This window comes from Pan paniscus, chromosome 4 (genome assembly GCF_029289425.2).
Source record: "Pan paniscus chromosome 4, NHGRI_mPanPan1-v2.0_pri, whole genome shotgun sequence".
Taxonomy (NCBI): Eukaryota; Metazoa; Chordata; class Mammalia; order Primates; family Hominidae; genus Pan; species Pan paniscus.
In genome coordinates, this window is record NC_073253.2 from 144,497,799 (window position 1) to 144,510,142 (window position 12,344).

Consider the following 12,344-nt stretch of genomic DNA (forward strand, 5'->3'; position numbering starts at 1 on the left):
CCGCCCTGTAGGTGCTTCAGGGCACGAGCCTCACTTCAGGAGCCTAAGATCTCGCTTAAGGAGAAGAATCCAAAGGGAGGGAGTAAGCTTCATGCAGCATTTCAGCATAAAACAAAAGCTCCTTTTCCTTCAGACACAACCACTGGGCTTGGTTTTAACAACTGTGGAAGCTGAGCCCTGTTGCCTCCATGCAAGTAGGAGCCCCGTGCCCTGGAGCAGAAACCTGAAGGCGCATGGGAAGAAGGAGTTTTCATCCATCCATGAAACTCTTTCTCTTTCTCCCAGAAACAGCCACTGAGATCTCTATCTGCTTTCCGGGGCCCAGGGTGGACCAGCAGACGTGTGTCATTTCCCTGGATAGGGGCTATAATGGCAACATTGTGCTAAGTGGAACAAGAGAGGTTTTCATTGCAGCCAGCATCAGGCAGACACCCGATCAGAGGGCTCTGGGGATCACCCCACACAAAGGAGCATGGGAGAGGGGCCCTGAGCCAAGGAGAAGCCACACATCCACAGCAGCACACAGGGGCTGGGCAGCACAGCAGCATGTCTCCAGAAGGCCTGGTCACAAGTTCATTTCCCCCTGCAAATAAATAAGCAAATACGACAATCCCAGAGGACAAATGGGACCCCCAGGACACATGCATTAATAGAAGCCAAAACTGGCAGGCCTTACACACCCTTGAGTATGTTTTCACTGACTCATTCCACAAATACTTATTACCATTTACTAGGTGTTTGGGCACTGTGCTAGATTCTAAGGATCTAGCAATGAGTAAGACAGCGCCCGCTCTCACAGCATTTGCAGTCTGGTGGGGGACAGGGAAGCATAGGGAAAGAAGCACATAAGAAATTATGTACTATTGACCCAATGGAAGAACTGAGATTCACACGGCAATGAAGTTGACTTAGGAACCCAGATCTGAGCACCCATCTGTTGTTTTTCTTACTCTCCCTGAAGTCTCCTGAGATCACTGCAGGCTCAGTGAAGAAGGCACCCCAAACACCATAATAAGAAATCTGGACTCTCCGCTGAGGGCCAAGGGGAGCCATCACATATTTTTAAGGGGGTAGTTGCATGGTCTGATTGGGATCATGGAATGGTCGCTCTGTTGGCCATGGTGGAAACTGTCCCTAGAGGTAAGGTGACAGGTTAGGAGGCTAGAGTATATTTCTCTCCCTGGAACAAATAGTCCTGAGCCTCCAAATTTTTCTTTCCCAGGGTTTCCCAGTTCCACCTGATAAGCGAAGAATGAGACTAGGGAGTATCATTTGTTTTCACAAGACAGGGAGCAGGAGGGAGTTGAAAGCTTTCTTCCTGTTATTGTTCTCTAGGGCTAAATTTGATATCTTCTTACAGACCTGGAGCTCCCCACATAGCATTCTTTAGACAAAATCCAGGCAAACCTGGAAAACTTGGAAGTCAGCAAAGTAGGTAGTGAAAGGGAAGATATGAGGCAGATTCTAAATATCCTTGCCAGAGAGTTGCACTCAAAATGAAATGGAAAGGGGAAGAGAAAAGCAGGTATCAACAACCTTCATTCCTATCCTTGCCCTGATGCTTATCCCCCAATAACTCACGATCCAGCCAACCTGAACTGCTTCACAGACACGTCCTGCTGCCTTTGAGCTCAATGTCTTTGCTCTCACTGCTCTTTGCCCATAATGTTATCTCCTCATTACACATTCTCAGTTGCCTGCCTTCCAAATATCTGTCATCCATTACAGCCTCCATGATTAGTAAAAAAGTCTTACTTTGTCTGATGGACTCCAAGACCACTTTATTTCTCCTCTGGTACTTTTCATACAATAATTTATATTATATTATTTTATACATGTCTGTCTCCTCTACTAGATTGTAGATTCCCTGAGGGTGAGAATCATTCCTACTTAGCATTTCTTCTCTCAATAGAAACTTGCACAGAGTGCAATCAATATTGCCTAAGCGAATTTATGGACAGTGTGGATTGTTAGTTTTTATGAGGAATATAGAACTCACTAAAGGAAACATACAGAAAAAAAAAAAAAGTTATTCCTTGTCCAAACCCGCAAATAACTGTTTCATCCATCTCAGTTACTCTGACAGCAACCAAGCTGTAGACAACTAGTCAACATTGCCACCTAGTGGACATTATGGGTAATTATTTAAACCAGAACCCCTATACCTTGCCAGCAACAATTTTTTGTTGATTCTCAGAACTGTGCACAGACTGTGTTCTCCCATTTCTATATCCTTCCCAGACCACAGCTCAGTTAATTCCACTCCATAAATTATTCCATTTTCCTTAGCCTTTTTTACTTTTTCGTTCCAATTCTCTGAATATATCTCCAAAGTCCTTGAAAGTTTCTGAAAGTTCTCTAAACATCTCTACAGGCTCATGCCTGTCATCCTAGCACTTTGGGAGGCCGAGGCCGGAGGAGCATTTGATCTCAGAAGTTCGAGACCAGCTTGGGCAACATAGTGAAACCTTATCTCTATCTTAAATATTTTTTTAAACATTATAAAAATAAAAATATTTACAAAAGCCTCCATCTGTTTTTGCAATAGTAACATTTCATACTGTTTTTCTAAATTATTTCAAATGAAATATTATGTTTTTAGAAGAATTAGTGAGCTAGCCTGAGAACTTAAAATACAATTTATGAGAGGCCGGGTGCGGTGGCTCACGCCTGTAATCCCAACACTTTGGGAGGCCAAGGCGGGTGGATCACGAGGTCAGGAGATTGAGGCCATCCTGGCCAACATGGTAAAACCCCGTCTCTACTAAAATACAAAAAATAATAATAATAATTAAAAAATAAAATAAAATACAATTTATGGCCTTGTTTCCAAGTGTTCAGAGTTCAAACAATAAACTTTTAAAACTTAATCCACTGGTAAATTGTTGGTTGGCTGCTTTAGAATTGAAACTGACCTTTTCAAATTGGAAAAGGGGACAGCAACAAAAAGGAACTCAGAAAATAATAATGGCTCATATTTTATAGCTGTTTGTGGTTTATAAAGTGGGTTTGTATTATTTCATTTGCCCTACCAACACTCCTGTGAGGACTTACAGTATGAGGCTTCCCATAGCACAGATGAGCAAGAAAACCTCATTGACGAAAAGTTATTATACTATGTAGTATTTAGATTGGAGCAAAAGTAATAGCGTTTTTTGCCATTACTTTCAGTGGCAAAAACCACTATTACTTTTGCACCAAACTAACAGAACAAGAGCCATGCACAAGTTTTCATACACTGTTCACAACATCACATTTGGTCTGAGTGCTCACATACATACACACTAAATTACTGATGCAATATTTTAAGAAAATGTTAATTTTAATTTGCCCATAAAAGCAATAGAGAAAATATTCCCGGCCAGGCGCGGTGGCTGGCGCCTGTAATCCCAGCACTTTGGGAGGCCGAGGCAGGTGGATCACCTGAGGTCAGGAGTTCGAGACCAGCCTGGCCAACATGGCGAAACGTCGTCTCTACTAAAAATACAAAAATTTGCCCGGAGTGATGGTGGGCGCCTGTAATCCCAGCTACTCAGGAGGCTGAGGCAGGAGAATCGCTTGAACCCGGGAGGCAGAGGTTGCAGTGAGCCGAGATCGCGCCACTGCACTCCAGCCTCGGCGACAAAGGGAGACTTTTCAAGAAAAAAAAAGAAGAAAAGAAAATATTCCCAGTCCAGGAAAGTACAGGAGGGTCTTTCCCAGGCCTTTTGTTGCCTCCATACCTCTGTGGTAGCTGTTCCCTGTTCCAGAATGTTCTAAGTAGGGAACAGTGGTCAGCTCAAAGCTGAAAACCATGGCCTGGCCCATGGTGGGAGGAGCAGTGTCTAGGAGAACAATTGGTCCTGGACTTTATGAAGGGTCTTAAAGTCAGACATTTGATATTGTGTATAAATGAGTGAGACCTATTTTCACAGGGATATACCAATAAGGTGAAGAAGTTGACATTCTTCATACAGCTTTAAACTTAGATCCCATTACTGTTCCACACTGGTCATAGCAATATTTTCTACCATCTTGCGAAAAGTACACTTATATTGCACTGTATTTTGTATGCTAAAAGTATTCATTTCCACATTTTTTATCACCCTGTTTTGCATGTTTTCACGTGTTATTCATTTCTCTATTCTTTTTCTGAATTCTCCCAGATCCTCGTTATGTTTTCACGTTTTAGTACACAAGGAACCTCAAAAGTTGAAAGTGTCCCAAGCCCTTGCCCACCTTTCAGCAAGCCTCTCTTTCTCCCTTTCCCAGGTGCTTTTCTTTCTGAAGATCTTTGTTATTATTTAACTCCTCTTTCGCAACACCACTGACATTGCACCGGCATCGCCGCGGGCCCTCTGTCTGGCTTAGAAGGTGCTCAAGAAAAGACCCGCGGCGAATGGAGAAGACAAGCCCAAAGCCAGGAAATGGGTGGCGGCTGCAGGGAAGGGGGTTTTGATTCCATAGGATAAAAACGCGCTCCAACAGTCTCCGCATTCCGGCATGGAGCCGGCTGAGGGGTGCGGTGGTAAGACCCCATCGCTAGCGGAGTGCAAGCAAAGCCGCACACCTCCTGGGTCCGGGCTGGGGCAGGCCGCGCGGGCGCGGGAACGAAAGCGTGCGGACGGGGAAAAGGGTCCTCCAAGCCCAAGTGGGAGCGCCGCGGAGGGCGAGCGAGCGGCAGGGCGCGCCGCGGGCGTGTGCGGCACCACGGGACAGCGGGCTGCGGCCCAGGGGGCGAGGCGTGCTCGGGTCTATTCCGGGAGCGGCTCTGAGGGGCGGGCGCGGGCGCGGGCGCGGGCGGGGCGGGGGCTGCCGGCGAGCATCCTGTCTGGGGGAGGGGACCGCAGAGAGCGCAGCGCGCCGGCCGCCACCAGCCGCGCCGGAGCCCCTGCGCCCTGCGGCCCGCTCCCCGGGGACCGGGCCGGCGCCATGGACCGAGGCCAGGGTAAGAGGGGCCGCGACGCCTGCACTTGTTGCTGCGCCGGGCGGGAAAGGGAGACTGGACGATCTGAAGCCGGAGAGGAGGAGGGAGAGAGGCGGGCGGTGGGGCGGGGGCTGAGGAACGCTCGGAGGGGACTGGGAGACGCGGCGCTTATGCAAAGGTGCCTCCGGCTGCCGGGACAACCCGGTGCGTGTCAACGCCCGTGTCCTGGGGCCAACTCGCCTCTTGTGTGTGAAATCAGAGTTTTCATAGGCTAAGGATTTGTAACTTAATAAAAGATCCCCCTCTAGTTTCCGGAGGACAGCGAGCTCCTCCCACCTCATTCCACTCTAAAGGGGAAAACAAGGTGTACAGGTTCAACTCCCGAAACACCCGCTGTGGGCAGCCCCTAGGGAGAAGCTCCAGGGGACCGAAGTTTGCAGCTGCCTAGGGCATTGCGAGAAGGAGGAGCGCCGTGAGCAGGCGCGCGTGTGCATGCCTGTGTGCGCCAGGCAGGGAGGAGGCGGGGGTGGTTCTATCCCGCACCAGCTGTGTCCTCGGCCCAGCCCTTCTCTCTGGACCAGCGACAAAGTTGGATTAGATGGTCTCCAAGGCACCTTGCCGACCCTTTTCCAGTGTATTTGGTAGACGTTTCACAGAAGTGGAGGGGACTTACTGAAATTGAGACTGACATGAGCCGAGAGGGCAGCATTCGTAGGGGGCTAGCGCACATTTTTTTCTGTTTGTTTTGTTTTGTTTTGTTTGAGACGGCGTTTCGCTCTTGTTGCCCAGGCTAGGGTGAAGTGGCGCGATCTTGGCTCACTGCAACCTCCGCCTCCCGGGTTCAAGCGATTCTCCTACCTCAGCCTCCGGAGTAGCTGGGATTAGAGGCATGCGCCACCACACCCGGCTAATTTTTGTATTTTTAGCAGAGACGGGGTTTCACCATATTGGCCAGGCTGGTCTGGAGCTCCTGACCTCAGGTGATCAGCCGGCCACGGCCTCTCAAAGTGCTGGGATTACGGGCGTGAGCCACCGCGCCTGGCAGCGCACATTTTAAGTAAAGGTCTAGACATGGCCTTTGGCAATGGCCAGATGGGCATGTGTGTGTCTGTAAAGAAGTGGCCTGCTTGGACATGTGAACAGTGTCAGAGGCTGGGAATCAGAACCCCAGGGTTTCAGTCTGCACCTCTGGGATCCAAAGAGATCACAGGTGTGAAGGCACTAGATAAACTAGTGAGTGCTGTGCCAACAGGCGAAGTGTTGTTGTTGTTGTTATTAATAATGGAAAATTCCTTCCCCTCCCCACGATAATCTCACACCTCTCCCCCATCTGCCTGTTTGCTGTGCTGAGCCCCCGAAGGGAGGAAAAAAAGAAGGGAACAGGGGCATGGGAGCAATTAGCAGGCACTGGGGCAGGGATGAGCCGGGAGCAGGTGTGGGGTAACCTCCCTTACTCCTGTTAAACGGAAAGTCAGGCTTGGCGAGCTCAGAGGGCCAGAGGGGAGTCCTGGCTTCCAGGTCAACCTCCTCACTGGCCCCTCCCCAACACAGAATACTGGATTCACCTTCTCCTTCAGGGACTGGGAAGGGCAGGCAGGAAAGAGAGTGGGCTTCTGTTTGGTTCTTTAGCAACTGAGGCCTAGATTTGTAAAGTAGTTCTCACCTGTTAACTGATTTCTAGGCAAGTGTGAAGAGTGTATATCAGGGAGGAAAAACAGAGAGAAGAGGCACCTCTCACACCCCTCAGTCCTGCTGTTCCCACCTCCTGCATAATGCGTCTAAAGCAAATACCACCATCCACCCTCCCCTTCACACTCCTAGTCGCCCGCCACCTCCCCCACCTCTCCACCACCCCTACTCCCCACCAGTTTTTAAATACCACCCTGTCTGATCTCCAGTACAAAAATCCATACCTAGGCCTACCCAGGCCTGTGGAAAGTGCACTGTGTCATCCTAAGACAGAGTGACAATAGTTCACTTCACTTTAAATGCTTGGTAACCAACAACCTCCACGTCAGAAGGCTGCCTCCAGAGCACTCTTCCTAGGAAGTCAGACTTCCCAGGAATCCCTTGGTGCTGAGAGCCTAGGAGGGCTCTGACCTGCTCTCTCCCTGCAGGCTTTTCTAGTCTGCTATCTTTCTTTACACCTCTTGTCGCAACTTTATAGACATAGTTATCTGACTCTTTAGTGTCGGCCTCCCTACCCGGAAGTAAGCTTCAGGAAGGCAAGGAGTGGATCTATTGTGATCAATCTGCTGACACTGCACCTGGCACATAGTGCACCGTGAGGAGCTCCAACAGTGGTTTAATTAGTAAAATACAACACACTTTATAGTGCACCTCGAATTGATTACTTGTACAGCAATACTTAGTAGTATTCTCTTTTTAAAAATCAACATTGCTGTACAAGTAATCAGTTTGAGAATAGTACTAAGTATACTCAGATCAGTTCTTGGTGACTTACAAAGGCCATCTCAAGTAAAGTGGTCTTGTGGCTGGGCACACAAGATCAGTTTAACTGTCTGGCTCCTCAGTTCTCTACTCTGATAAATAATTGCAAACACAACCGTTTATGAATCAGAATGAAAAATCTGCATGCATTTTTAAGATAAAACATGAGACTTAAAGTATTCCAGGCTGGGCACCGTGGCTCACGCCCATAACCCCAACACTTTGGGAGGCCAAGGTGGGTGGATCACTTGAGGTCAGGAGTTCGAGACCAGCCTGCCCAACATGGTGAAACCACATCTCTACTAAAAATACAAAAATTAGCTGGGTGTGGTGGCGGGCACCTGTAATCCCAGCTACTCGGGAGGCTGCGACAGGAGAGGAGGCATCGCTTGAACCTGGGAGGTGGAGGTTGCAGTGAGCCGAGATCGAGCCATTGCACTCCAGCCTGGGCGACACAGCAAGATTCCGTCTCAAAAAAAAAAAAAAAAAAAAGTATTCCAGCAGACCTTTCTTGTACCCCTGTTCCCAGGCAGGTGTGCACTCTCTTCTGTCATCAGGGAAGGCTTAAGAAGCACAGGTCTCATTTCAGCCTCCTGCCTACCATGTGAGAGATGGGACTGTCATGCCCAGCTGACTAGGGAAGAAAACCACACATTGGTATTCACGATAATAACTGAAATCATCAAACTCTTGCCATGTGCCAGGCACTGTCCTCAGCTTCTTATGTGGCTCCTCTCAGAACAACCCATAGGATGGGGCCTATGAGCTGGGACTATCATGAATCATACCTCAGGGGAAAGCAGGCTCAGCCAGGGTATTAGCCAGCAAGGGCTGCAATAACAGAATACACAGACTGGGTGGCTGCAACAACAGAAATTAATTTTCTCACAGTTCCAGATGCTGGAAGTCTAAGATCAAGGTGCAGTCAGGGTTAGTGTCGGGTGGGGCCTCTCTTCCTGGCTTGTAGGGACACTTTTTGCCGTGTCCCTTCGTGGCCTCTTCTCTGTGCATCCAGAGAAAGATCTCTGGTGTTTCTTCTTCTTCTTCTTCTTCTTCTTCTTCCTCTTCCTCTTCTTCTTCTTCTTCTTTCTTCCTTCTTTCTTCTTCTTCTTTTCTTTCTTCATTTTTTAATTTTTTTTGAGACAGAGTCTCACTCTGTCACCCAGGCTGGAGTGCAGTGGTGGGATCTCGGCTCATTGCAAGCTCCGCCTCCTTGGTTCATGCCATTCTCCTGCCTCAGCCTCCCGAGTAGCTGGGACTACAGGCATGCACCACCATGCCCAGCTAATTTTCTTGTATTTTTAGTAGAGATGAGGTTTCACCATGTTAGCCAGGATGGTCTCCATCTCCTGACCTTGTGATCCACCCGCCTCAGCCTCCCAAAGTGCTGGGATTACAGGCGTGAGCCACCATGCCCGGCCGTCTCTTCTTCTTATAAGGACACCAGTCCTATTGGATTAGAGCTCCACCCTTGCAACCTCATTTAACCTTAATTACCTCCATAAAGACCCTGTCTCCAAATACAGTCACACTTGGGGTTAGGGCTTCAACATATGCATTTGGGAGGGACAAAATTCAGTCCATAACAACAAGCTTAGGTCACTGACATTAATTTGCTCATTCATTCTCCATATGAGACACAGAGCTGGGGTTCAAACCCAGCTGTCTCCATATCAAAGTCCTGATCTTAAGCTTGCTGCTGACTGCCTCCTTGGTGGCAGGTGACCTGCCCAAACCTTAGAGCAGAACCTAGATGCCAAATCTTCCTGTTTCAGGCCCCAGACATCTCCATGGCACTTAAGCTGCACTATTCAGATATTTCACAGCAATTGCTGTGAATATGCTGAGCATAAAAAGCTCAGCATCAAAGTCAAGTGACTTGAGAATGGAAACAAACGCCGAAAGTAGAATTTCTCTTCCAACAGGGTATGTGTTTTCCCATGGGGAGAGAAAAGGATTCATAAAGCACAGTAACAAACATAGAAACCACTTATATCATAATGGCAATCCTTCCAGAGGGTTTCCTGATTCACAAATACCATACAAGAGAACCAACCATCAGGTAAAGCCAATGTCTATGGACACCGCCTTCTACAGAACAAGTTAATTAGCTCTCTGTCCCTGTCTTCCACATCATACATCTAAAGCAAATGGCACCACCCGCAGATGAGGATAAATTATGATACTGATAACACCTATTTCTTGGATTTGTTATAAATAACCTACAAATAATACCTAGCATAGGGGATCCACTCAATAAATGTTGGCTATTTTAGTAATTACATTTTTTTTTTACCACACTCACCATTAATAAGACTGCTTTACAGAACTTCACTTGCTTCTTCCACAAGCTACTCCAACTCTGATGTTGCTTTTTGAGTCCCTGCTCTGTTTTAAATACTGAATTAGACAGCTTTGTGTACAACTCAAAGACAGGGAACAGGTTATAATCTTGTTTGTATCACCGTGATCCCTTATGGTGCTTGTCTCTTGGAAATCCACTTATGACCTTCAATAACTGGACCACTGTCCAAATGACATTTCTGAGTGACTGAAATGTTCATTTTCTGTTATATAGTCTCTCTATTCAAGCCTACTGACTGTGGCTATGTCATCACAGTTTTGCTTTTGTGAACTTTTCATTCTTCTTGGATCATCATCTCTTTAAGGCTATGGTCTGAATTTTTTCTGATTTTTTAAAATTTGCCTTCTTAATGTCCAACATTATGTCTGATCTCCCAGGCTCATGTGGAGTGATTTATTTCCCCCAAGGTTCCTTTCCTTTCCCCTTCACAACTGGTTCTTTTTCAACTACTGCAGTTGAATTGAACCCAAGACAGGAGTTTCTTTTGCTGTGTTCTGTGTTCTTGGGGAGATCATGTTGTCTGCTGGGCAATTCAAGAAATAATCTGATGCTCTTCTTTTCATGGAATGAGATTTTCATTGCTCAACAGATGATCTGAGAATCCATTCTGCCTGTGTCTTGCCTCTGTTGAACCAGCTTTTGAGATCCAAATTAGGAAGGCCATGTCTTCCCTACAGTGTCCATTGACCAAGCAGCCTGTAGCTAATCCATATGATGACCTCCCCCTGCAGTGACTTGAGACCCAACTTCTGTCCCCAAGGCTGTGAATTTCCATGCAGACATACCTCTTCCCTGACATCCAAGTTCATTTCCTACTCCTTCTATGGTAATGGTCTTTTGAAAGGAACCCTTATCCATATTCGAATCATCTTTTTGATCCAAACATATTTCATGGGTCATCTTTGTCAGTGTTGGGACTCAGTGGAGCTGAGTGGTTCAGAGAATGGACAAATTTGGGTTTGAGTTTTGACTGCAACTTTTTGTATGACCTTGGGCAGTCACTTTTTCTGACCCTTCAGTGTCTTCATTTGGAATGTCATGGCAAGAGTAATACGTGTAGTCTAGCACTCAGAATTTAACCACACTCTGCAATGGGTGTAAGGAGTCATACGGGGCCGTATGACTTAACTGTGTTCCCTGTGGAGGCTTCTCCTGGTCACTGGGCACTGCTTCCATTTCTTTGTCTCTCACAGAAGCTGTTTGGCTTCTCCATTTTTGTCAAAGTTTTGCCAGCCTCTCCCTCAAATATCAGTTTCAAACTCCCGTTTTCACATGAGTAAGCATTCTGCCAAGTAAGTTCCTCCCTCCCACCCTCTGCCAAGAACATATCGTTACTCCATTCTCATCTTTGGTCCAGAAAAACAATCCTGGTCTTAGATACCATCAGCTTCTCATACCCTTCTTAATCTTCAAGAAAACCTCAGAACCAAACAAAAAAGTGAACCCATCTGTGTGCAACACCCCCACCAAACCCCAGCATTTTCCTCCTTCCTTTCCTGGCCAGACTTCTCAAATGGTCAGCAACTCCTCTTGCACACTCCTTTCACCTCCTGCAGCCTCGCTTCCAATCACACCCTCCACTGAGAACCCTCTCTGAAGGGTCACAAATGGCTTCCACTTCCATTGGACCAAAGTCTAGCCTTTCACTTCCATCAAATCCCATCTCCTGGCCTCTAGCTCTGTTGATTGAGCCTCTACTCCTTTCTGATGTATTCTCCTAATTTGCAGAGATGTGAAAATCACGGATTTGGGGGTCGAATAAGTCTAGGTTAAATAACCACTGCCTCATCCCTCCAGGAAGCCTTTTCTGCCTTCTCCCTGCCCCATCCCAATGTTATAGGTGCTCATAGCCTCTAGGCCTCTCCCACACTAAGACAAGTTACGCAACCAAGTTGTTTCCTCAGTCTTTGTAATGCAAGAAGAATGACACCCATAGTTGGGAGACTGAAATGCAATAATATTTGCCTAGCTCCCAGTGCCTGGCCCATAGTAGGTGCTTACTAATTGTTATTTCCCATCTTCTCCCACTTGCTCTATCTTCCCTCTTGCTCTGTCTCTATCTTCTTGCTCTGTCTTTTATGGCACTTGCCCCTCTCTCCCCTGATCTCCTGACCACGTCAGCCCTCTCGCTACACTCACTCCTGTGAAGAACTAAACCCCTCTATGAGAGTAACTCTCAGATGTCCATCACCAGCCACGATTTGGCCTCCAGTTCCTCATGACCTCCTGCCTATAGTACATTTCCATTCCGAGGTCAACTCTGCCTTTGGGTGACCCAATTTTGAACTCATCTTATTCACCACCAAATCAGATGACCCTTCCTGTTTCTCTTTTTATGCTAACAACTCAACCACATGAGAAGTTATTGAAGGAAATGGGGGTGTTTGTGAGAAAGACTAAAGTTGAAGTGGGGACATGGAATCAGTTCTCAAATTTGTTGTCCTGTAGAAGAGGTAATAGAAAGTTTCTACAGAAGGAGATTAAACAGAGGCCAGTTTGGGCTCAATCTAAGAGAAGCATACAAATGAAAAGAACTGTTCAATGGTAGAATACAAGTTGCCTAGGGATGCAAAGAGTCAAAGTTTGAGTGACCACAGATCAGGGAAGCCACAGAATAGCTTA

The 12,344-nt window shown here is 47.1% G+C and overlaps 1 protein-coding gene across 1 annotated transcript in view; it reads left to right on the plus strand.

Annotated features, from left to right (window-relative positions):
* Window positions 1-4,828: 4,828 nt before the first annotated feature.
* The window catches only part of AFAP1L1 (actin filament associated protein 1 like 1), a 69,882-nt gene continuing 62,366 nt past the window's right edge, over window positions 4,829-12,344 (plus strand). Inside the window, exon 1 of the mRNA XM_003829047.6 lies at window positions 4,829-4,927. Within this exon, the coding sequence (XP_003829095.1) occupies window positions 4,912-4,927 (16 nt within the window). The 5' untranslated portion in view covers window positions 4,829-4,911. The remainder of the gene's footprint in view (window positions 4,928-12,344) is intronic.